At 37.5% G+C, this 26,679-nt stretch overlaps 1 protein-coding gene across 8 annotated transcripts; it reads right to left on the minus strand.

Moving 5' to 3' along the window:
- Positions 1-1,042: 1,042 nt before the first annotated feature.
- On the minus strand, positions 1,043-23,561 carry LOC102217534 (LIM domain only protein 7-like). 8 transcript variants are annotated; one of them, XM_023332842.1, is made up of 32 exons: positions 23,441-23,561; positions 23,171-23,271; positions 20,715-20,785; positions 20,286-20,355; positions 18,919-19,025; positions 18,535-18,565; positions 18,047-18,160; positions 17,781-17,946; positions 16,591-16,732; positions 13,707-13,766; positions 12,645-12,813; positions 12,195-12,343; positions 11,907-12,060; positions 11,201-11,830; positions 9,778-10,059; positions 7,749-7,863; positions 6,957-7,118; positions 6,645-6,820; positions 6,491-6,554; positions 6,356-6,415; positions 5,776-5,811; positions 5,140-5,165; positions 4,909-5,016; positions 4,745-4,828; positions 3,673-3,860; positions 3,466-3,510; positions 3,163-3,215; positions 2,917-3,094; positions 2,645-2,833; positions 2,431-2,539; positions 1,740-1,842; positions 1,043-1,534 (listed from the first exon to the last, which is right to left on the minus strand). In XM_023332842.1, exons 2-32 carry the CDS (start codon positions 23,237-23,239, stop codon positions 1,515-1,517), a joined length of 3,930 nt encoding a protein of 1,309 aa, XP_023188610.1. In that variant the 5' UTR covers positions 23,240-23,271; positions 23,441-23,561; the 3' UTR covers positions 1,043-1,514. The 8 variants fall into 8 exon arrangements, with proteins under 8 accessions (XP_023188610.1, XP_014327149.1, XP_023188615.1 ...); XM_014471663.2 differs by lacking the exon at positions 5,776-5,811; XM_023332847.1 differs by lacking the exon at positions 2,431-2,539.
- Between the last annotated feature and the right edge of the window lie 3,118 nt (positions 23,562-26,679).

A 26,679-nucleotide genomic window follows, 5' to 3' on the forward strand; every position in this document is an offset into this window, starting at 1 on the left:
CATTTTCTCTGAAAACTTCTTAATAGAAGCCAGCTTTGAACTTATGACCAAAACCCTTATTCATCATCATAATGGAAGAGTTATGGATGCATAGTAACAATCAGAACCGTAGATCCCATTTTCAAGGGAAATGCACAACCGTTTCTAAAGTTCAAGTTTCATTGGCTTATTGTGGATTTGTACAATATTTAAGAATTATTTGTAAATTCCTGTCCTGCCATTTTACAGCTTTTCCAGTCTTAAATGCTGAAAGGAGTTTTACACTACAAACCACACACACAAAGCCTGGGTCAGGGGCAACGTACGGTTCAGGGCTTTGTTCAGGGACACTTCTATGTGTAGTGGGGGGGAAACTGGAGCAACTCAAATGGTAGATTACTGCTCTTCCTCCTGAGACACTAAAACACTGATTCATAGTCATTTCTAAAATTTTTGTTTTATAATGCTTTTGACAATTATTTCCCAATTTCCCAGAAGCAATCATGATTAGATAAGAAAATCCTTTTAGTGGAATTTAGCAGACTAAGTTATTTGCTCAATGTTTCTCTGTGCCATTTACTGATTCAGTTGAAGCTTCTTACACACACACACACACACACATCACCAAGGTAAATAAGCAGAAACTAATCTTGTAATAGTTCTTAGAAATGTTGATGCATTACACAGTATTGTTGTATATACAACAAAGTGGAAGAAAAACAAAATGGGGACACTTCTTCCCTATGTCAGGTCAGACATCTTTAGAAATTTAAGCAACTGTACATTTCCTTATTTTGGTCTAGTTTCCTTTGCTAACTTTTCACTCTTTGGTGACAAGTAATAAATCCCATTGTGCACAGATGCACCCATTAACACAAACCATGAATCCGTTTAGTAAATCACACTACAAATGGGGCACATTTCAAAGTCTTCCACTGCTTCACCAGTGATTAAATAATTTTGCAAATATTCAGAAGAAATGGACATTTCTACTAACCGCAAGACTCATTTCAAGACCAACAGCGCCACCATGTGGATATAAGACATGAAAAACTCAGATGGATTATGTTTAGTGTACTTTTATTCACATTTTTATCAAGATAACACATATCCCATCATGCACCATGTGGCCTTACATGTTAAAGTGTTACAGTATGTTGTTAAAATGTGCCACATTTGACAGCCTCTTAAATATCCGATACATTTACAGCACTGTCGGGAAAACGGTAGACACAGCACACAGACGTGATAAACAACAAAGACGTCACAAAAATCAAGTAATTAGACAGCTGTAACTCAATTCTTTAATTATATATTAAATCTACATTTTTATAATTAAGTCAGCAGGGATACAGTTGAGCCCAATGGCATCTATAAGATAAAAATCAGCTAGCAGGAATCTAATTTGGTTGTTTGTCCCAAAAACTAATAAATCTCAGTTTATTGCATAAATGATAACCAAAAAAAAAAGTACATTTGTTATGGTCACACTATTTTCCACAGTTTATTCTTGTGTCTGGGGCACAGTGTGTTGGTCACATGTGGAAGGCAGTGTCTAAAATAGAACAGAGAAAATTAGGTTTCATTTTCAAAATGACACTGCTCTACAGGATTATTCTTTTCTTTACAGAAAGAAAATTAATCTCGAAGACCGAATATTTCTTATATACGCTTCTGTATATAAGCTGTGAGGTTTTTTATTTTCCTTATCTTGGGTGAATCAGTCAGGGTCAGTCAGTCTTGCAAAGTCCAACACTCACACTTCAGTTGGAAATAGCAGTAGTCACAGTAGGGCTTCCTGTTTCGGATGCGAACCTGGACTCCAGTTTCTGTTCCTCCGATGTGTCGGTGGCAGCCCACACACTGAGAGAATGGAGAAGTGAGAAATGGATCAGAGTTGATTTAAGATTCCAGCTGATGTGTAACGTCTCAAATTCACTTCAAACTGTCCACCACCTTAGCACAAAGCAGATTGTTGTTTCTGTATGAACCTTACAGAAATGCATGTTTGTCTGGGAACTCTCAACAGCAGAAAGTTAAGTTATTTTACATCTACTTTCTAATGAACCACTGTCGTCAAAATCCCATGCCAGTGAGAATGTTAACAATTGGCACCTAAGAGCGAAGCATGACAGAGTAGTGTTGTCACCCAATCGGCTAATAAATGTGCTTAAAATAGAAACTGGAGCAGAAAGAGCACATCTCACCACTTCTGGGAGAGCAGACACCAATCCAGATGCTTTAAAGATCAAACCTCAGAAATCTTCATGCAGGCAAAGCATAATTAAAACAGACTAAACAGAACTTCTTCTGACCTTATTGGAAAGAAAAATAAAAAACCCTTCCCAATGCAAGCATCAAAAAAAGAAAGCAGGAAGTGTTTCTGGTGGCAATTATTTAAAGCAAATAAGGGCTTTATGACCACACCCTAACCAGGTCATGACCTCTCACCTGGAAACAGGTCAGGTGGAAACAGAGACTAAGGGCATCTATGACCATGGCTGCCCCACTACCCAGGGCACGCTCACACATACAGCAAGTCCTCCTGCCACTGATCATCCTGGGGCGCCACATGTTAATAGTGTAAAGCAATCATGTGGGAAGAAGATTGAGAAAAACTCTTGCACACAAAAAAAGTTGGAAAATACATCTATGAATTGTGTACCTGGCATGATGAGAGGACTCCATGTTTGCATTTCTCTGAAATGATATTGATCCAGTGCTGTAGCGTGTGGAGGCATTCCTACTCTGATAATTGTAAACTGCAGCAGCTGAATTGGGGCGAGGGTAAGTAAATGTTGCAGCAGAATCTGGGGCCTGATGCAAAATATCCAGGTTGTCTAGAGACTCATATCTGTGGCAGGTTACAAAAAAACAAACATTTAATAAAAAGACAGCCTATATGCGATATGAGCTTATAGCCTATTTTTGAGTTACCTCTTCATGAACGTGCCAACCTCAATTGGCTCCTTGTGAAAACTGCCACTGCGTTGACGTATCCAGCTGTTGTCAGTCAGAAGCTGAGTCCTTTTCTTCATCTCCTCCAAAATCTGCAGTCTCTCTCTCTCAGCCTTTGACATAGTCAGTGCTCTTCCCTTCCTTGGATCAACTAAACCTATTCAAATTTTTTAGTTAGCCCAGTGCATTATTAGAGGAAAATAATCGAGAGTAGGGTAAGCTAACCTCTTGTTTGTCTGTATGGTCCAGATAGAGATGGAGTTGACATGGACATTGCCCTGTTAGAAAAATGAAAAAGTAATTTCTAAATTCAACTCCACTTTTTTGCCAGAAGTTTACTCATTTTTTATTGTACTTGATCTTAAAAAAAATTATACAATCAAATTAAGCCAAGCCGATTCTTTATTACAACTTAAAAGGAAAAAACCTGCAGCAAAAGCAATTAAAGTTACATAAATTAAAGCAAATATCAGTTGGATGAAGCCAGAGTACAATAATAAATGGAAACTGAGCTAAGCTTGTTCAGACCTGTGCGCATGGGACAGCTGAGCAAAACCATGGGAGCCCTCAGCCCTGATGTTCGGCATTAGGAGCAAAAATAGGCCCAGCCAAAGCACAAGATGACCCAGCAGCAATGAAAGAGGGGGGAAAAAAACAAACATCTTAGATCATGCAATATGTGTACTTCATAAACTCTTGAGCCCACAAGAACCCTTGGAAAAAAAGCTGGTTTACCAATCTTTTTCAGTATTCCTGTTATTCTGCATTCTGTGTGCATCATTGGAACGTTTTAGTTCTGCATCTTTTCCATCATCTCTGTTGAGGTTCAGCTTCTCATCTTTTGTTTCTTTCGTCAGTCCATTCACACAAAGCTGTGAACTGACAAACTTCTCGCGGCCACTCGCCTGCTCAGCTGTGTTCTCCTATAAACATGAAAATATACCTTGTAGATGAAGTGCATCAATTGATTTTGATTCTCTGAATTGTGTTCAGAGAATCGTAAAACCGCTGTGGTGCTTGTAATTTATGATCTCAAAAGCCACAAATTTTAAGTCACATCTTTTCATTGGTTTAAAACAGGGGTCTCAAACTCCAGTCCTCGAGGGCCGCAGTCCTGCAACTTTTAGATGCACCACACCTGAACAGAATAATTAGGTCATTAAGGCTCTGGAAAACTGATCTACACAAGGAGGAGGTCATTAAGTCATTTCATTCCAGTGTTTTGTACCTGTGGCCCTCGAGGCCTGGAGTTTGAGACCCCTGGTTTAAAATAAGACTTATGTTTCAGATGTTTTTTGTTCAGTGATAAACAGCATAAGGTGGTGAAACTCTACCCCACACCTCCATTCCAGCTTTTGGGAGGAAAAGATTGAAAAATTATAAAGACCCAAGTCACCCATTTTTCTAAACATTTTTCATGGACATATCTACCTGTAGTAGCACAACTATTGAAACGAGAATCTCACACCAGCATATGCCAACTTGTAATATTGGAAGAAGGGGAAATTTATTTAAATAAGGTAATATATAGGCATGCCAGGAAGCTTGGGACTAAATTCCATTTAGTGGAAATAGTTACTCTATATGATTGTGGGGGGAGAGGGAATCCCCCCTCGATCAAAAAGAAATTTCTTCATTTTAGATGAGAGAAAGTTTAATATTTTTGTTTCTTTTTAGTGCATAAAAATGACATCTATTGGATCTTGCAAAACAAAAAAAAGCCCTCCTAACTCAGAGTGATGGTATAGTGAGAGTATACAGCTTTGATTTTTATAAAAACACAAATTACACTACATCAAGACAATACCTTCAGCATCCCCCCTTCTATTGCAGCCCGTTGTGCCCTTTGCCACTCTGCCTCCAGCCTCTCTTGATCTCGCTGGTATTGCTCCTAAAGGATAAAAACACATGCAGTTTTTCTTCACCTTCACTAAACTACTTGCGTTATCCTGACTGCATACCAGCATTTACCTGTAGGAGGCGTTCTTGCTCTTCCTGCCACTTCTCCTGACGCCTACGATCCTCCTCCCGGTCCCAAGACCAACTGGATGAGGATGGGTTAAGGGAGGGCACCTGAATCTAGAATTGAACAAATGTATTGTTTCTAATTACCTGGAATTTTACATAAACTACGCATAAATCAAATCTGGCCATCCCAATAATAAATAAAAAATAACACCTTCATGAAGTTCAGTAACTTACATCAGATATTGCCGATTCTGAGCCTCCTGCATGAGAGTATCGGAGATCAGCAAAAACACCACACATTTATTTCAGATAGCAAAAGCAAGTAGAGCATTATATTCAGTAGATTGAACAGACACCACATGAACTGGGGATACATTAAGGCTGCTGAATTTATATTTTACACTGCATACACTCCCTTTGTTACTCCCTTAGGCTGCATCTAAGGCACACATTCAAAATGAAAACAGAACAGTTTTCTTTGTGCTGCAGTGACTTTTGAAGGCCAAAACACAAACATGGACTCTAAAGAAAATAGAAGATTTTTTTTTCTTTATGTACATCTTTACCAGGAGAAATGTGTGAAATAACTTGTTCCAAGTTAACTGGACCCAAATCATGAACGCACGGTTGCTTTTAAATCAGCACACTGATGTTTCCCCAGCCCAACATGGCACAGTGAAAACACTCAAATAGAGACTGTTCAAGCACAGAACAAAAACGGCAAAAAATAAAGGCATTCATCTGTCATTCTGACAAATTCCAAACCATTTGGTTTACTTGCTGATGCTCAACAAATGGCGGCTTTGCAGACTTTAGCATCCAGCAAGCTGCTCAAAACAAACATGAACTCCACACAGAGCAAACATTTACCACACAAGTAAACTGATGAGCTGATTCCTGCAAAGCCTGGGGAGAGAAGCCATTGCAGAAGAAATGTCAGGTAAAGCAACAACCACATAAGATGGCCACATGGTCAGTTTACATAACCAGAATCTGGCCATAAAAAACATGGAACATTTTTTCATTTAATGTGAAATAAAGCTACAGAACACTCACTACAGCATCTACGAGTCAACATATCCTGTAAGACTCATTAGCAGGTTATTTTATATAAAGAGGACAGGACCAGTGGTACCAGTCCTGTGGTCATTGGGTTGCATCAAGTGCAAAGACCTGAACAATTTTACTTCAATTTGCATTAACTTTTTCATAAGTAAATATATTAAAGTTCTCCAAATCGAAACTTTACATTTTTTGCAATGACTCTTAAAGATTTGAAAGCAAATTGTGTAAATCCATCTTTAAGCCTGACATGTTAGTCCATTTAGCCATTAACGTACACAAACAGCAGTGGAGTGTATTTTTTGTGCAGAAAGTTTAAAAGCTAAACAAGCAAAGCAAAGGCCTTCCAGGCTGTGATACAAGAAGCCTTTAGTAATACTAGCGTTACCTTTCTGTGTGAAAAATTCTGTCCTCTTTTTCTGATTTTCTGTAGTTATACTATTGTTTTCTACATGGAAAGAAAGAGTGAATTATATAGGGAACAATCTGTCTGCCTGTAAAATAGTTTGTGTAGAAAATCTACCTTTACGTCCGACATTAGTGGCATTGCCAGAGAACAGCGCACCGATGGCCTTCTCTTGGGTTTCCTGGAGCGATGAAAAAATCTTTTACAGCAAGTAAAAAATAACAGGAAGGTTTAGGGTCTAAATTGTGGGAGATTTTAACAATAGACTCACATCGTCTGTCTGCCCATTAAATTGGGATTCTTGTGTGTCTGTCATTTCTGTAGAGGCTGCATTGTTGGCATGGTGATTGGAGCGACCTATTAAAACAGGTGCTGCAGAAGTCAGGTTGAGGGTCAACATGCTCTGTCCTGGCCGGTTTAGATTACTTCCTTTATTCATGCTCCAATCTGAAATCCCCCCACCCCCCCAAAAAAACAACAATAAGCGGCCATAAAAACAAATCTCTTGGAAACAAATGCAATACAGAAATCACAATTTCTTGTAGGAATCAAAATATTAATTACTACTGCTGGCATATTTTACCCTTGATACCATAACGCCGAATGTCCATGGTTAGACTGCCGGTTTGCAGGGAGGATGCCATTTTATCCTTCCATTGACTGTAGGTCATGTATGCAAGTGCAACACCGTCAACTGCCACAACCTCATCATCCACACACAGCTGGCAGTGCTCCGCTGGACTGCCTGCAGGATGAATGACATCAGGAAAATGAGTGAAAGAATGAACAAAATACATGAGATGACTTTGTAATGCCCATTAATAAATATTTTGACTATAAAGGGAAACGGAAGCTGTAGCAGCTTCCTACTCCTTTAAGTTGACAAGTAGGCAGGAAAGCCAAACTACAAAGCAACAAGTAAATGACACCTGGGTTGCATCTTAATTATTCATGAAGGAGCTTTAAAATCAGGAGATACATTTTGAAATTTTTCACAGAAAGCTGTATATCTGCTGAGGGAAGAGTTGCAACACACCGATTATCAGAATCTGCCATTTTTAACATTTTGGAAAATAAATACTGAAAGCTACTCTTTCAGCAATATTATATTTTGCCCCAAATTGACCCAGAAATTTCCCAACACGGTGAAAATGTTTTCTCAATCCTGAGATCTGACTAAAGCAGTTACGTTCAGCTTGGTCTTAAAAAACTATTGTGCAATCAAGCTGAGAAGGAAATAAGGAATTCGCTAAACTCAATGTAGAATCTGTCATGCCCCAAACTCCAAATCTAATCTGAAAATCATTTGACTCCAACTGTAATGTATTACTCTGGCAATAATTTAACAAGGCACAATAGATTTAAAATGCCTTACCTGGTTGAATAGATTTTATTTTTACTCCTGTGGAGTCCCACTGAGTTTGGAAGCCAAAGTCTGGTACACTGTTCGGTTTAAGAGTCAAGCTCACTCTCATGTCACTGTGATCAACCTACAAACACACATACACACATGTACGTACGTAGGTAAAGGTGACACCCTGTGATCCAGTGTCCTGCGCTTCCAGGTAGAAATAAGAAACCTGCTACATAAGTGTAGTAATGGATACCCTGAACACCAAATTTGTTTTTGGTGCTCCCCCCCTGTACTTAAGCACCATGTCTATAAATTTGATTTATGCTAACATTGCATTACCAAGAAATGTTTGCTAAGCCAACATTTACTCTAATGATGAAGGAAAATATATATACATATGCCAAAAACAAATCTGACAAGATTAAAGTCAAGCCAACCAATAACAGTGTTTTAAGAAATTGATCTGAACAAATTTAACAACCTAATTAGCCTTTATTTAAGATAATGTGCTTTAATATACTGCTACTACAAAAACTCAGCTCAAGCATAACTTGTTAATGATGAATCCCTTCCTTCAAGGGTCTAGAGGTAGTAAGTTAATTATAAATTGTAATTCACTGGATCCCCAAACCTCTATAGGCCTTAAAAATATGCAGCTTATGTGAAAGCAAAGAACAGTGGAAGATTAAATATTATACTGATACATTGCTTTTAAGGCTCAATGCACAAACTCATCCAGGGTAGATAAGAATACTGAGCAGCATCCTTTGGTGGAAAAACACTAAACATAAATAAGGCAGTAAAGGTACAGATGAGAAGTATTTCTGCCTCTGACAGTTTAGCTACAGAATTTCTCTTGAAATTATCGGGCATCTGCAATGATGTTAAAATCCAAATGAGCCTACAGGAGGTTAAATAAATCTCAGATAATGTCTTAAGATGCTGAAATGTGTTTATTAAAAAATAAATAAAAGTAAGGCGCCTCGAGATAAACAGTTTGTGGACATAATTATCCACTTAGGTGCCATTAAACTATAACAGTCAGGGAGGCACAGCAAGAATTAAAAGAACTGCTGTCAAGTTTTCAGTGTTTAACAGCATTTCTCTGCAAACACACAGGCAAAGATGCCATTTATAGAGTGCACTAGCTGTCCAAATTTAAAATGACATTAACTCTGCCTTTAAGCTCTACAGATTTAAATGCAATTTAACTTCTTTATGCTCAATTGAACTTTTGTCCAAGGTTTGAAGACATTAAATTATTTTAAACAATTAATCATATTCATTTTAGGATACTTTACAGCAAGAATCACTTTTTTTATTTTTTTAAATGGAGCAAAAGTTCTATCACCAAGAGCACACTATTAGCACTGCATGTATGCAATTAATATAAGAGTATGTTTTTAGTATCAAAAATTAAGAGCACTACTTACATAAGAATTGCATTATGAATGTAAATGAATTGCAGTGGTATGGCAAATAATTACTCAAGCCTTTTTTGTTCACCTAAAAATCCCAAAATTACAAAAGAAAAAAAGTTCTCAACTCCAAAGTTGAAAAGATGTCGTTTCTTTTTTACTTAAAAAAAAAACAACAACAAAAAACCATCTAATTGATCTAATTTGACTCAATTACTAACTGAATAAATTTGTACCTCAAACATGTAAACCTCAGCATCACAACCTCACAAGTTTCCTTTAAAAAAATATTTTGGTAGGTTGCATTTTTGATACATCATGCTTTAGTGGGCTGCAAAATTTTATTTGGGTGTGATGCACTTATACTTGCTCAAACATTTTTGCCATGTTCATTTACCATTTCATTTTAGTGCCATTTTTATCCAGACAGTACTTCACAGAGAATTGTGTAATTAAATTAAAGTTGCACCTACTGAGTCATCATTACTCCAACTTGTAAAAAGAATCTAAAGACACCTCAACATTAACTCAACATTACTAAGCCCTGACTTGTTAATTAATTAATTTTATATTTTCAGTGTCGACTGCATGCTGAAGTACATTTGACTTTGTACTAAAATAATACAACATACCTTTGACAGGTCAGCACTGGCATTATACGCAAGAACCAAGCTTTTGTTGTGGCGAGATTGTTGTTTTGCAGAAGGTTGAGGTTGTATGTGGGTGGAGGGCTGACTGTTCACTTCCTCTTTCTGTGCGGTAGCAGTCTGCCTCACCTGGTTGGACTTCTTCTGCCTAATTGAGGCCTGGTACTGACCCCTCAGGTGAGCTGCCGCAGTCTGTCTTTTAAGAGATGGTCTGGTGAACGAGGAATGTGAATCCTCAGTGTTTGACATCAAACTATGACCATCAACCTAGAGATAAAAACATGATCACAGCGGATCGGGTACATATTATCAGACTATGTCAAACCATTTTTGATTATGTAAAAAAAACAAAAAACAAAACAAAGTAATTGCAATGAATACTACTAAGGTCTCATGAGCTATAGCAGAAACAGTGCAAACTGCTCTTATGAAACAAAATTTCAATCATTTGAATGATTTAAAAAAAAAAACATATTCCAGGTTATTTTTACTTCATGCAATAAATCAACTGGTTGACAAAATACATTTTCTTTGCCGATGCCAAGCACGTTGTTCTGCTACAGACTCGTTTGATGTTCTTGGATAACTGAAGTTTAAGAAACCAATCTATGGCAATACAACTATTTATGCAATAAATTGGGGCGTCAAGCAGTGGGTTGAAGAATCGAACACAACAACAACAGCCTGGCACCTCAAGCTGGTCACCAGCTTCACCACACACTTTAGAGGGATGGCATCCAATTCTTGAACTGACTGTCAGCCAGTCTGGTTATGTTCGCCACACAACAGCTTATCCAGGCTGATCCCACAAATGTTTAGTGGAATTTAAGTCAGGACTGCAGGTGGATTATTCAATTTCTCCCTTCCCAAAGTGTGGAAATGGTGTGTAATAAATCTCGCTGTGTATTGACACAGGTATGGACATCTTGGCAGATGGTCCATAAAGAGAAGCGATATAAGATTGCTACCAATTGTGCAAGTTTATCTTGACATCCTCTCTGCATTGACATTGCCTACAATAAAGACGAGCCTAATTTTCCAGTGGGAAGATGTCTTCCCAAACCATCACACTGCCTCCATCAAAAGCTGCTTGGACCTTAAAGCGATTTAGTAGGTTTTTCACAGACAAATCCACAGTCTGCTCTACTCAACACACCAATGCATTTCCTAATGTATCTGGGACCATTTAAAAGGGAAATGAACAGGCTTTCCTGTGGTACAGGAACTAACAACATCATTTTTACAAATGTAATTGACATTTGTAAAACATTTTCTCTTGGGTTTATTGGTGAGTTTATTAAGTTAAGAGCACATTCATTAGCTTTATGCCAAGTATAAAACTAATACTGTAAATCCATCTAAAGAAAAACAATTTAATTTTTCAGGGTTTTTGAAATCGTGAACTCACTTTGTATTGTCTTGGTAGTGAGTGTCTGGATGGCTTTGTCCCAAAAGGTCTGGCTGTGATTGCAGAAGAGCGATGAGTGGAACCCTCAGACCGACGGTACCCACGAGGAAGGCTGGCAGAACTGGACCATGTTGTACTTCTGGACAAATACTTTGAGACCCCTGCAGACTCCTGCTGACAGGTTACTCCATCCTCAGGTGAATCAATGATTTGGGGAGTTTCTTGAGATTTCTTGATCGGATTCGCCAGATCCTCTGTTACAGTAACTCCTGATTGATCAGCTACATCTGGATAACAAATTCTCCCTTTTGGCTCAGTGCTGAAGGAATGTTTGTACAAAGCAGCGTTGCAGCTTCTCGTGGATTCTTTGCTATCAAATAGTCCTGGTGTTGTGAATGTCGCAAGAGAGGAGTTCTGGTATGGCAGAACACACTCTGGTTGTGTTTGCTCAGATGTGGAAAGAAAGCTAAACTGGTTGCCCAGAGATTTTACTTGGGTTTGAGTGGAGAAAGTTTGGTATAGAGAAGGGGTGGTAACTCTGTCTCTTCCATATGCAGCCAAAGAGGCAAAGTAAGTTTCCTCTCCTCTGATGGACCCGCCAGATTCAGGCTTGCCTCCAAGTTGAGACTCCTGCATAGACATGTTGAAATAGGTTGTAATAGATTTTAAGATCAAAGATAAAAATAGAAGCTCTCTGTAATCTCACCCGAGAATGGCTTTGAGAGCTGAAAGCTGCTTCAGTAGTGTAGCTGCGGGTCAAAATAACTTTAGTATGTGGTCTGAGATCAGAGCTCAGAGGTTTGGATGGAGAAACAGAGTAAGGACGGGGAGAGGAGCTGTGTCGCCATGGCGACTGGTCTCTGAATTAAAAAGTAGAATGAAAATAAGGGATCAAAAGCATGAATTTGCATTTAGTTTATATAAAGCTCAATGTCATTGCAATGTAATTGACAATTAGACAATATTTCTTACTGCATATATAGCATTCACATACCTCTTTATGGGCCCTCCTGGTGCTTCATTACCATCAGAATTGGTTAAAGTCCCATTGGTCAAATGGTTGAAGACATGATCCCTTTCAAATGACCTCCTGTACAGTTCAGGCTTTGAGCTCTTGCGTCGATTCTTCCACCTCGTCAAATCCTGAACCAAACACCACATTTGCTGCATGCAATCAACCACAATTTCATTGTGACCAGTATTTTATGAAAACTTCAGTGCCCTCATTGCACCATTTTTTGGCAAGGCCACATTTAAGTTAGCCTAGTCTCTGAATAGGTTGACAAGTCTTGTTGGGAAACCAACATAAGAATATTCTTACTTCCATGCAACCTTTCAAACATCCAACAGTTCTATTTACCCAGCATATGAAAAGAAAACTACACAGTAAAATACATTCAATGGCTACTAAAGACCTGATTATGAATTGTCGAATTTGACTTACATCCTGCCACTGAGCTTCGCTGTCCCTGGCACCTATGCTGTATTTTCTTTCAATTTCTAGATTCCAGTCCCTCGGCAGGCTGGTGTCTTGGCCTTTATCAGAAATGGCATTTCCATTTGAAACTTTACGCGCAGGATACACCATAGGGATGTCACTGAGGGATTTGCTCCTGGTTCAGAAAGACAAAAAGAAAAAGAGTCTGAAATATTAATGACAAAAAAAAACATTGGTTGTCATGCTGGCCATGAACAGCTGGAAGGTTTCAGAAAATGTTCACTGTTGTACTTGAGACAAATTTCAGTATTTTACAAAGACTTAGATGTTTAGACAATGTTTCCTGTAATGTTTCAGAGTGTATATGAAATCTAATTTTCTAAAAGGCCGTTTGCCTTTTTTGTATTTCTGGCCCACTACATTACATAAACAAGTTTGCTACTGAATAAGAAGTGACCAACATGATGCAGCAGAGCAAGAATAATGCAATTTTATTACACAACAATAAGCATGGGCACAACAAACATATTCAACAGCCGCTCTTAAAAAACAGATCGCATTCATTCCAGCTGTAAAAACATTTTGAGCATACAAACGTCACACAAATCAGTAGCAAAGTGCAAGCAAAGGAGGAGCATGCCAGTCAAAAACTGCAGGCGCTTAACAGATGCTGCCATCTGCATAACACAACAAACATAACTTATACAGTAACAAGTTATGGCATGGCTGTAGAAAACAGAGGATGTCAGATGCAAGATCTAAATAAGTTACAGCAGCATTTAGCAGGTGGTGTAATCAAAACAGCAGTGCAAGTTTATAGGAGAAAGCGAGACTGATTACAAGCAATTCTGAAGTCTGGCATAAATCCTGCTGTCAATTCTCTGTCTGGAAAATTAACAGCAAGGATGTAAACCCAACACTTCATCTTATGAAGAGGCAAATAAAATTTGCAACTAAATGCCGCTGGCAAGGCACAACAGAGACAAAAAACGTATCCAGATGAAGCGGCAATAAAATCTGAAAACAAATGGGCATGGTTGTGTCTATACAACCATAATTATAACTCACCAAATCCAACCAGGGTTGACCTGAACTGGTGTCTCAGGCCTGATTTGGGTTTGATACGCTCTACAGAACCAGAAAGAAGATTAGTGAAGACCAATTTGCACCCAGATAGTTACCCACTGTAACGACTTATGAAAAGAGGCTTAAAGGGCAAGTTGTACACACCACATGTTTAGAATGCAAATAAAGCCAAAATATGATGAAAAAAAATGAGCCAGTTTAATATATTGTGTAAATATTATTCTGAGTTTTTTAACCCACATTTTATTTCCACGCAACAGCAAACTGGAGAACAGTGCTGACATAAAGGTGTTAGTTTTAACATGTTTCTGTTATGGCTAAACAGAAGAGGCAATGCATGATTCATGTTCAATGGTTATTAACAAATGACTACATCATCAACATGCTGGTAAAACTTCCTCATCAGTTACATAGAGAGCAAAAGTCACAGAATATCACAAAATGCAGCACAACACAATCATAGTCCAATCTTTAATGTGCTACACAATATTAAGTTAGTATGTCAAAGCTGAACCCGGATGTTTAATGTAGTATGCAATTAGGGATGGGTGTGAATCCGAGTCGAAGCTCAGGTTTGAAAAAGTTTGTCTTCATTGACATTCAGACGCTTTCCAGAAATGGCAGAGACATCATCCACCATAGCAGGTGTCAGACGCTGGGAAGTGTTGTCCAACTCTTCAGCAAAAGCTAAAGCTTTCCTGCTACAAACAAACAAAAGAAATTGCATGAAATGATTTTAAAACAATTAATAGCAGATGAAAACCAATTGCATCAAATATAATTTCCAGAGCACGTTTGTTTAGGCTATATCCACAGTTTTGCTTCTGTTTGGCAAATTACTGATGATCTGCAAGTATGGCAAACACTTTAGCATAAGGGATTATATCAGCATGAAAAAGAAAAGGTTAAATACAGCTTCACGCTCTATCACAACAGATTAATTTAATCCGAATACCCTTCAAAAGGTAGCAATACTTGTTAATGCAAAGTCATTATCAAGGAAAACCATATACCTCAAACAGTCAAACATATACCTTTGGCAAGGTATATGTTTGACTGTATTTTAATGGGATTTTATATGCCAGATAAACAAAGTAATAATTGTAAAACAAATGGAAAAGTACAATGTATTTTAGAAGATACAAGATGTGTGGCATGCAACTTCCCATCACTGCAATTACAGCTGCAAGTTGGTATGGCTAAATATTTTATAACTCTCTTTGCAAAATAGCTCAAGCACAGATTGTGATGATTAAACATTTAAATATCCAAAACATCCAAAAACATTATTTTCACTTCTAAATTCTGTAAAATTTTGTGCTGGTCTGTTATATGAAATCCCAATGAAATACACTCAAATGCATTGTTGCAATATTAACAATTGAAGAGCAAGATGTAAGCATACTGTTCTAGAACCTGAGTAGTACTGAAATATAGCTCAAGCTATCAATTTAAAATAAAAACAGACCTTAGGGCAAGCATTTTACGATACCAGGGTCGTTTCTGTGAGCCCAGGTGGATCCTATGGATGTGAATCTCCTCTTCAGGTGTCCAGTATCGAGGCAAGAAGCGATCATAATAGGGATTGGATGAGGTCTGATGTAAAGTCTGCTTCAGTCTTCGCAAATACAAATCATCATGGACAGGGTCTGCTTCGCTAAAATGATCTTCCGAGCCATCCTCGTTTTGAGCTTGAAGAGAAACTTGTTCACTCTCATTCTCAGCCGGATACCCGGAGAAGTGTGGTTGTTGGGACAATACGGTATCTACATCACTGCAGTAAAGAGTAGAATACCCAAGACTGATCAGAGTGCTAGAGTCTTCCCAAGGTCACACCATGTTAGGAAATGTCAGGAGATGGCAATGTTAGACTTACGCAATGCTTTTCAACCTTGAGAGTTCTTGTGAGTTTTAGTTTAGCAATTCCAGTTAAGGAAAGCTCAGACACATAGCAGGTGTTAAGGAAAATATATTAATTACATACAAGTTGTGAGAACATGCAGCATCCCTGTGCAGCTGATTTAAATGTACAGCAGTCAGAAAGTGTTAAAAAGTACTATAGATTTACTTAACAGGTTTTCACAATATTCAATGTATACAGAGTTATTTTACTTGTGGTTAATATTTTGGAAATCTGTAATTTGTAAAACAATTACAACTAGTGGCTTAAGTATTAGATAGCAGTTTTGATAAAACTGTTAAAAAAAAGGTTTACCCTACCCATGACAAGTAACCATAGGTAGTACTTACCTATGGTTACCTGTAACCATAGGTAGTACTTACCTATGGTTACCTGTAACCATAGGTAAGCACCATAGTGCTTACTGAAATTTTATTTTCAGTAAGCACCAAAAATAAAATTTAAATGTTTTCATTCAGTGTGTTTCATTCAATAAGCTAATAATTTATAAAACGGGTTAGGGAAAATCGCTTGTTATCCCTTTTATTTGCAATTCTATGTGTTGAGAAGCTCCAGCGGTTTTCCCTGTTATGGTCAATGTTGTGTACAGTTGAATGAAGACAAATTAGTGTATATACATATTGACCTCGCATCAAATATTTGATGAAAACTTTTTTTTCCAGTTTTTTTTCCTCTTTACTTATAATTTACTTCAACAGAACCAAACAAGGATGAAGACTCAATTACAACCATTACAAGATCAAATATCCACATATGGTTAAACTATTGCATCAATCCCAATACCACAACTTTAAATATGCTGTTAAAACAGAAAATCCAGTATTGGTAGTGAAGAGGAATGCAAATAACAGTAGGCTGTTCTCTTGTGCAAGGTCAGCTATAGATAAGCAAGTTTTTAGCAGTGTGTAAACTTTCTGTTAGAAGCAGCAAACACATTGACATTACCTTGGGATTTGGCCCACCATGCACTCTTCCCGTTCCTGTTTTCTACGAAGCGGTGGTGGGAAATGTCCTTTGTCCAGGTGGGCTGAGACCTTCGTGCTGTCCATCTTGTACACTTGCTCTGCTTCAGCGTTACTTTCAAAATCTGGAGATTTTACACACAAAAATTATCCAAATGAAAATACAGTTAAAAGTTGATAAAGCAAAATGTTTGGTGAAGAAAACCAAAAAGTTTTTTAAAGCTGAAAACAAACAGGCAGAAGACCATGAAGAAGAGGGAAACCTTTGGAGGAGAACTGTGTTCACACAGCCTCTGGGGTGCATTAATCAAATAATTATACTGCCTTCCATTACACAAACTTTTATCACCAGAGTGTTGAACTTGTCACTATGCAACACTGACGTACGCCGATCCAGACAGCCACATGCAGATCATTTTTTTATACTGAATTAAAAAGGCAGCAGTTGGGTAACTAAATGTGTAAATTAACACAGTGTATCATATTTTTCAAATGTACATTAAAATGTTGGCAACATCATGAATTGCATTTAAAAAATAACCTTAAAAAGGTTCTGTTTGCACAGTGAAATGCCATGACAAAGCCAGGAACAAGTTGCCAGAGAAGAAATGGAGAAAAAAAAACAAAAAAAAAAAAAAAGACAGCCATTTAAGTTTCAGGGTTAGGGAAAACCACAGATTAACTGCATCTAATAGCTGTGACACCAAAATAAAATTTGCATCTGGATTTCTGAAAGAAAACAGTCAACATGTTGTATTTAAGCATTGTTTGATTCCACTAAAGTTCAGGGTTTACAAAACACACCAGGACAAACACTCTCAAGACAGAATCTCACAAACCTTATTAGAAAATGGCACAAAAACTGAAAATTTCTGAATATATGCGTTTCTTAGTAGAGAGGCTGGACAAAAGCTCACTTTTGTCTGCACACCTTCAGAGTCATACCTGTTAAAGCCATTTTCTCACTAATCTTGTTTGCAGAGAGCCAAAATTCAAATTGCCATATCTGTCTTTTTTATGCATTTGACATTAGAGAGGTTAGGATCCACTTTTTTCTGAATCTGTAAATAAACTCAAAACTCCACCCAAACTTGCATAATATAATTCATGTGACATTGCAGGAATGGAATGCAACTTATCGATGAGGGCATTCAATGGAGTACAAATACGTGCCTTCTTCATTTAGGCGGACGGCTTGGGGATCCACACACTCAAAGCCATCCACTGAATTTCCTCTATCATAATTCTGTCTTGTTTGCAGACTTTGCTCTCCCTCCGAGTAATGGCACTCCTTGTAAACCCCATCTTTCACAGATGTATTACTGCCTTCTTCTAGAGCCTGGTTTTAGAAAGGACAAGGTTACTATGGACCAGGGGGTCTTAAAAAAAAAAGCTGACAGAAATATCAAAAACACCCTACAGTTGAACAAGCAGCTTACCTTGGACAAGGCCAATCCTAAAAGCCCCTCAAAAGCCTTGAAATTTAGCTGAGGACCACTGTAGTATGTGTCAAACTGAGCCTTGCGACCCAGCCAGTATATTGTGATAAGAACCTAAAAAGGTAGACATTTGAAAACACAGTGAGCCACACATGACAACTGACATCTCATCTGCAGTTCTGCAGGGACGTTTGTTTGCCCATTAAGGTATAAAAAAAATCAACAGTTCAGCCTGAAAAATGCAAATAAAAAAAACTACATTCAAGACATTTCTAACATTAACACTAGTATTTCTGAATCAGTAGCTGCATCCAGTGCAAATATAGTACGAGCTGTAACTGGTGGACCAACTTCATGTGCAGGCAGTTAAATTTACAGGGAGTATGTTTTGAGAAGCACCACAATTGATTTTCAAGTTTTGTCACTTACAAATATTACCAATTAACAAAAAACATTCAAACTGAAAAGTAGAATAAATGTAAACTTACATTCTTCAGCCTTCTCTGGCTTTCATCACGCCTAGAAACAAATTATATTTACACAGACTTCAAAGATATGAAAAAACAGCTGAAAGACACCAATGCCTCTCATTTGCAACTTGTACTAATCAGCTACTTATCAGGTTTTTATTGAGAACAGGGTATCAACATCCACAAATGAAAAGTTAGGCAGCCATAGCGCCAGTCATTATCAATGCAAAGTAGCCCTCTATTTACCTTCTGAGCACATCGGTTGTAAAAATGCTAATGCTGAAAGAACCGAATGTAGCCATAGACGAACCTTTAGACTGCAATTAATTGCAGGACTATGCAGGGAAGAGAGTTACAAAGTACTGCTTTGAAAGAAGTGAAATTCTTCAAAAACAACTTCACCTGAGTGTCACCCGAGTGGAAAGATCCTGAAGGTCACCAGGATGGAACAGCTGGGACTCATTTAGTCCAAGTTTTCCACAGGCTTTCAGAAAAACATTCACATTATCCTGAAATAATAATAATTAAAAAAAAACATCAAATTAAAAAAGAGGTAGAACTTACTTTGGTCAACTTGTTTGTTCAGTCACCAACTGAGACAAGTATCAATGCAAAAGCAAAATAAAAGAAAAAAATGTTTAATTCAGTCAGTAAAAGAAGGCTGCAATTAAAAGAAAAAAAAAATCTAGTAATTTGAAGAATGCCATTTCCATCTAAACTTAAGTACATAAGAAACATGTCATATTAATGGGCCAATGATGCAACAGGAAATTTCTGTGAATCAACTGCTTTACAGAGGATAGACCTTGTGATCTCTTTTACACCTGCATGTGCTTTCCATTACAGGATACACTTTTTTGAGCATCTTTAAGGCTCTCAATAGGAAGTTTGAGGGAGCTTTTTCAGTCCTTGCACCAACATTATCAAATAGTCTGTATAAACCAGGCAGATGTCATTAAGACAAAGCTAAACCCTTGTTTGTTGAATATTGTGTATAACCTTTGAATTGTCTGTTCATCTGTATCCATTTTGCATCTTCACTGTTTTAATTCAACAATATTAAATCAATTCCAAACAGTTTAAGACACTTTAAAATAGTAAAAAAGATTAAATCTTCACATAGTGTTGCATGTTATAGCATGCTGGTGCTTTTAGTGACTGGTGAAGTTAAACTGAATTTAAGAGACATTCAATCTGCAATCACTTAATTTACTCATTTTAAAGTGGAAAATAACAAATTGACATCTGTCACATAAACAACCATCATGTTAACAACATTATAAAGATTGAAACATGCAGTCCATCAGTGAGGTCTCTAAAGCTGTGAAAGCCACAGGGAGATCTCTGATGTATCTGTAGATTACTCCACAACCACCTCTCCTGCATCAATTGTTATGGTCTGGCAGTTTGTTGGCCTCTGTTGAAAGGGTGAAATTGATATTTCTATGCTTTTGCTTTGGGCAGTTATGGCAATCACACTTGTATTGAGGCTGCCTGGAGCCAAAACAAGCAGCCTCAAAACAAACAAACAAAAAAATCCCCATTTGTATTGATGGCTAATGAAACTTAACATATTCCTGTTCGATTACTGCTTCAAAATGCAGTTTCAGGTACATTCAGATTTTTTTTTTTTAAAAAGTCCCTCAACAGGAAAACCACACAACTTGACAACACTTCCTGGCTGGCAGGTGCTTCTTTTTTTGTGCAATTTGATCATATTCACACTGACACTTGCACCAGATGGCTGAAGTGTGAAGTCTAACACTTACCAGGCCAGCAATGGGCGTGGAAAGTCTGTTCATCCGTTTGATAATCCCAGGTTTCAACTGGTTGATTAAGCTTTGGAAAGACAAATAGCAAAGAGAAATGTATTGCAGATCCGAATAATGTTTACCAATAACCAAGTCTGACCTTCGACTACAATTAAAAGGAAAAGAAAATCTGATTGGACAGCTTAACACTTATAAAAAGTAAATGAAATTGGATGCTTCATGTCACAAAAGACTAAGTTTATGCATTTTAAAATCCAAAGTGAGCCAAATCCTAATTTTAGTAAAAAGTAAAACTTAACTTGCAATGTCCATTTACACAACCAAATTGTTGATATCCATGATAATTACATTTCCATTTCAAGAATTAGGTTAAAGTGAATACCTCAGATATGAGTTACAATAATCCACTCGAGCATCAATACTTACTCACAAAGCAGAACTCCATTTTCTAGGGCAGAACGGAAGTCGCTGCAGCCAAAAGATTTTCCAGTCACCTCCTAATTGTAGAAGAAACAAAAGCATTCAAATTTAGTGAAAACAGCATTTTGTTTTCCACAACATGTAATCCTCAATAATCTATTGGACTATTAATGAGTGTACAAATATAAACACAATACTGTCACTTTTTGCTTCATTGATACAACTACTTGTTCAGATGATTGTCAGAAAGCAGAACTTGAACAGGCGTTGCTCCACACACAGGGAAAAGTAAACTACATCGTACATTTTAAAAAAAGTACATTAAAACTCAAATCCAGCATATCTGAAGATTTTAACTTTACTGCAAATTTGCAAGAATGATTCTATGGTAAGGAAACATGTAGGCAACGCAGACATTTCCAATGTTGAAGTTTTTTTTATTTTTTTATGTACATATAGCAAACTGGCTCAAAATGTGCCAGTAAAATCGTCCATAATGCATATGATCATGCATTACCAAAATAACTTCAAATAAATAAGTCAGAGACAAGGAATTTCAGAGACCAAATCTACACTCTAAATTTAAAAGATACATATAGTTGTCAGTCAAAAACTATATGAAATCTACTGTCAATGATAAAAAGAAAAAAAAATCTTCTCTAATCTCAATTTAAAGCTGAAATAGAGTACAAGAAAATCTGTAGAACAAAATATTTCAAGTTACATAATCAATAGTGCCAACACATTCAAAATGTTTAAGTAAAAAAATAAATACATTTAAAAAATGCTGTGATTTCAAAGGGCAGGGGGATGAAAAGGGTAAGGGGTGTTTTCATAATGAGGACATAAAAATGGGCCTATTAAAGTCTGCCTCTATAACTAACAGAGGGCCCCCAAAAGGCTGCTTCTCTCACTAATTAGTCCCCCCACAGGAATCCACAATCCCAATTCATTTATAGCTGAACCGGCTACTGCGTAGAGTGCGAATGTTTCTCAGCAGAGTCAGACAAAACAATGCAGTGCAAGGTCAATGCAGAAAGACACAATGAGCCACTGTGGGGCACGTTAATCTCACATTTCAGTAAGAGTCCACAAAATAAAAAAAAAACAACAACTGTGTAGAAGAACTTCTCAAACTATAGTTCATTTGATTGGTTTCTGCAATCCTCAAAGAGTAATACAGTAAATATTTGTCTTTAAATTTGCTCTGATACTAGCTTAAGCTTTTCAATGTGCTATAAAAACTAATATTTTTACACAGAAATAATTAAAAGGTCATTATTGAAGTTGCCCAGAGAGGTCACTGCGAGAACTGTCAATCTAATAGGAGTAGGTTACTCAGGCTCACAAGGTGAATTTGCTTCAGCTTCACTCAATGCCAAATGATCCACGGTATGTTGATGCATTCACATTGACCAATAAGCACTAAGCAAACATCCACATGGAGCTGGAACCATAAAACAGCAACATACAGACACTGGAAGCTTATCTTGCAGCACAGCATATTAGCGAGACCACATTTACATTGTGACTTGACACAAAAAGAATGCATGACAATTTGCTATTTGAAAATCTGCACACTTTGCTTCACTGCAGTCTACCACACACACACACACACACAGCTCATCATTGTTCGGCATCCTTTCATCTGTCAGTGCAGGCCAAAAGACGAGTAAAATTGGCACGGGCTTCCTGCCAAGAGAGCTCGGGACAAAATTCTCATAATGATCTACTCAGACACAAGTGACATTAATGGTCCCATTTACAGTTGATTGACATTCAGCACCCACAACCCACATGTTATGACTTGGGAATTATGGTTTACAAAATGAATGGACACAAGTGAGGCAGAAATATCAAGGTTATGTTTTGCTGTAAAAACCACATCCTCCACCGTGCATGGCAAAGCGGGCCAACCATGTGTGGCACAATAGCGTGCAAAGATCTTTTTTATCACCTCCCTTTGCAAGTTTACCACGCTCCTCTCAGACATTATGCTGAAATTAAACCTCACATGGCATAAAGACATGTTGTTGCATATTGGCCTGTCCTATTTAAAATGTGACCAGTTATCTCTTCATTTAAATGCTGCATTCAAATTATAATTTTTTTTTATCTAAGACGGGGAGGATTTCAAACAAAGTTTTCTTTTGCAGGGAATAACTTGTGCCCGAGTTTTATCAAGGTATGCTTTGCATTTAGATAAGTCTGTAAAGCGACGCCAGGTTAAATGTAACAGTGTTAGAAAAAAAAAAGGCAGCAGCATATGAGTTAAAGGTGAGACTTAATGTCACAAACGTGCACAGGTGAATTTTAATTAATGAAATTCCTTCTCTGTTCTCACTGTAGGTTTAGATAACTTTGGACCCAAGTATACTTGTAAAAGATAGAGAGAGAAAAATATTAAGTTATTAAGTTTCAGCAGTAAATAGACAGTTAACGTGTGATGTAAGTGGACCGACCTCAATCCAGCGCCGAGCCTCGGTGAAGGCGTCTTTACAGCTGACGCTGCTCTGCTGGCGCCACTCCATCTTAATATTCAGAACAAGCGAAAGGTGCAGCTCTAATTGAAGGGCAAAACAGGCAACATTTCATTAGTTATGGAGCGCGGCCATCATCGAGCATACAACCCGCAGCAAGCATTTTAACCAAGTCCAATTAACGACACCAAACATGAGTCGAAGTCGCAACACAGAATTGGGGAAAAAGTTAAATGAGAAATGAACCGCTACCTGAGGAAGTCTCTCTGGTTAACCTGGGCCACGGTTAAATGCTCACCGGCCAAAGTTCCCTGATAATTGATGTCCAGTTTAATACTGGAGACACTTCCACTGACTTTCCCTCTGTGACAAGTTTCAGTCATTAAGTGAGGCTGACAGGAAAGTCTCCGCCCACCAAAAAACTTCAAGCAAAGTTTTTGAAGGGAAGTCCCACCACGAGGAAGAAAAGTTTGCCGACCCCCTAGCGGTCGGTTGGTGCATAACATCAAGGTCAGAGATGATTTGTGTGGCACCTAGTAAGCGTCCCGTCATTGGAGCAAATGGGACTTGGGGTTTTTGTTTTGTTTTGCTTTGCACAGTCATAATACCAAAAACGGGTGTTGGACTGTAATTTTTTAACATAGACAGTCCAACAGTGTAAGTAGTCTGTTAATTGGAGGGTTCAGTGTGTACCAGAGACTGACTGTCCCAGTTCTGAATGCTAGACTGGTGGATCAGAGCAACTCCAAATGTGCCACTATCTAAGTTACCACATTTATATATATTTATTTTTGTGTTTTTTATATGTATATCTTTGCCCCTAAAGGTAAAATTTGTAATTCTCTTTTACACTTTAGGTTATGCTGTGCTATCTGGTTGCAACAGCAAAATAGTAAAGACATGAACATTTTAGTGACCTGCCTGTTTGAAACTATACTTACTTCTATCTTTGAGACATTTGCATTTTGCATAATCAATGACAAACCTCCTGTAACATGCCCCATTTCACAATCTTCTAATTGTTGGTTGTTATGGGTTGATTCATGAATCGAGTATGAGCTCACAGCTAGCAATTGGGTTTTGAAAATAAAAGTCACGAAATTCCATCAATTTCAGAGTGTTCTGAGCAATGTAATATCTAGAAAGAGTCAAATAAAATATTTGAAATATCTGAAAATACAGATATAGGTCCAATATACTTCTTTTATTAATTTTATTTTCCCCATATTCTCTAGCTGTCTCTGTAAAGATAGCTGCGGTTTGATGCAGTGCTTTGGAAATGACAGCACATTTCGAGGGCAGATCTCTTCAACGACTCGTCTTTTATACTGATGTGATAAAGGACGGCCTGTGACAATTTCATTTCCACACATGGACCAAGTTGCTAGCAAAAGAAAATTGTTTTTATCTTACATTTTCACGTACCTGAAAGGCATAATGAGAGCCTGCTGAATGGGTCTCATCCTGTATTACAGCTCATGCTTACTGCAAACCAATTTCCTGCCAAATGCCTAAGGATTTGCACTGCAGAAAGAAACAAGAGCAATGATGGAATCACATAATTGTAAAGTAAAATTAGGTGCAGGGGTGTAAAAGACTGCTCGAAATGCAATGAATAATCAATATTCTTTGTGTAGCTTCTATTAAAAAAAGGGGAAAAAGAGAAGATTTAAGTTCTCAAACTTTTTTGCTGTTTCGGTCTATTTTCAGTCTAAATAGTTTGTCATGTCAATATGCACAATGTTCTGAAATCTGAAGGTGTCCTAGACTTCACTAGAAGTTGTTTTCAGAAAAACTAATGAACAGATTATTCTTATTTTCTTCATATTTATGAACAAAGCTGCCTTCACACAGTTGGCTGTGATTTAAACTGAATGTGTGAAAACCCCACTTGCTCATCTTCGACACAGCTAGAAATTTAACATGGTCCGTAAGTGTGATCTTTATTCCTGGACCGTATAGTTTTAATGATGCTTGATTTTAAGTGTCTCCAATGCTATACTTTTGCTGGAGCCTTAATATTACTTTTCAGTCTGTGTTGGCAAGCTTCTTTTTCTTAGTGTGAATTACATATTTTATCAGATCTAAATTAGTGGTTTTAAGCATGAGGGCTACAAATGGATTTCAAAAGATAAAAGATGCCATTAAACAGACCAGTTCATCATCTCTATAATGAAGGATGCTACACACTTATCTATTGATTAGATAAGAAGCTGGATTACTATTAGTATTTCCTCATCACGAGAAAGCTCAGAACCTGCAGTAATTACAGGAGCTGAGATGGTTCATCCTGATTGTACATAAAGTGATGTAATATCTGTTCATTGTGCTTATTTGAGATGAAAGATATTAATCTGAAAACCAGAAAGAGATTTTTTTTAATCTGATGTGCTGACTGCGTATTTACTTCCCAGTTAAACCCATTGTGCATTTTAAATGACTGGTTTAACATGGGACTCTAAACACATTTGGACTCTAGGTAACCAACATGTAGGACGAAACCATAATCACACAAACTGCATCTTTTGCAGAAATATTCAGGATTTTTTCTGAAGAGAATATATATATTTATTATTTGCTAGGAAAAGCCCCATTTTTATATTAACATGCCCTGTCCGTTTCCTTTTCGATAAGGAACAACTCCAACAAAGGGGACGAACAGCAGAAAGAAATTAAACATAAAAAAACCCCAAACATCAGAATACATATGAAATGTATTTCATTTTACTTGTGGCAGGGTTTCCTATGAATACATAATCTTATCAGAGGTGGGGAATTAATCTTTTTGTTGCACTTGAGTGCCAGCAGGGGTTGCTGTATCATTGCATGTGCATGCATTACTTGAGAGAAGGGGAAGAAGGAGCGTGTGAGGAGAGTTTGCAGGCAGAGTGAAATGAACAATGACGACAATCTGATTTGCCTCCACATGAAGCAGTTCTCTCCCATGTTTTCCATCTCTGCGCTCCCCCGGGCCCAGTCCACAGTAAGGTGAAGAGTAATGCAAAGCTGCTTACTCAAGAATACTCAGTTTTCAATTATATCCACTATCATTTCTGCTGTCAGCAGTGGCAACATCAACAACTAATCAGCTTTCCATTATACTCCAGATAACATTTGAAATGAAAAACAAAACAAAACAAAACGAGACTGACATAAAAACACTCTAAACATATGATGTCTGAATGTGAAAATTACCATTTACATATCTTAGCCAGAACAGCCGAACACTTTCATGGTTCAAAAAGTGCTGTTTATTTGTGTAAAGTTGTTTTGACAGAATTTAATGGATGGGTGTTCAGTAGGAGTACGGCGCAAGGTCTTGTACACAAAATGTGATTAAATGGATGCAAGTAATTTTATCTTGGGCTCAAGCAAGAAAATATTTTTATGGAGGACATTTTAAACATCTGGGTAATAATAAATTGCTGCTGTAGAAAATGACTAATTGCTTAAAAAACCTTTGGAAAGTCATTAAAAAGTGCAATCATCAA

This window comes from Xiphophorus maculatus, chromosome 4, assembly GCF_002775205.1.
Source record: "Xiphophorus maculatus strain JP 163 A chromosome 4, X_maculatus-5.0-male, whole genome shotgun sequence".
Classification (NCBI taxonomy): Eukaryota; Metazoa; Chordata; class Actinopteri; order Cyprinodontiformes; family Poeciliidae; genus Xiphophorus; species Xiphophorus maculatus.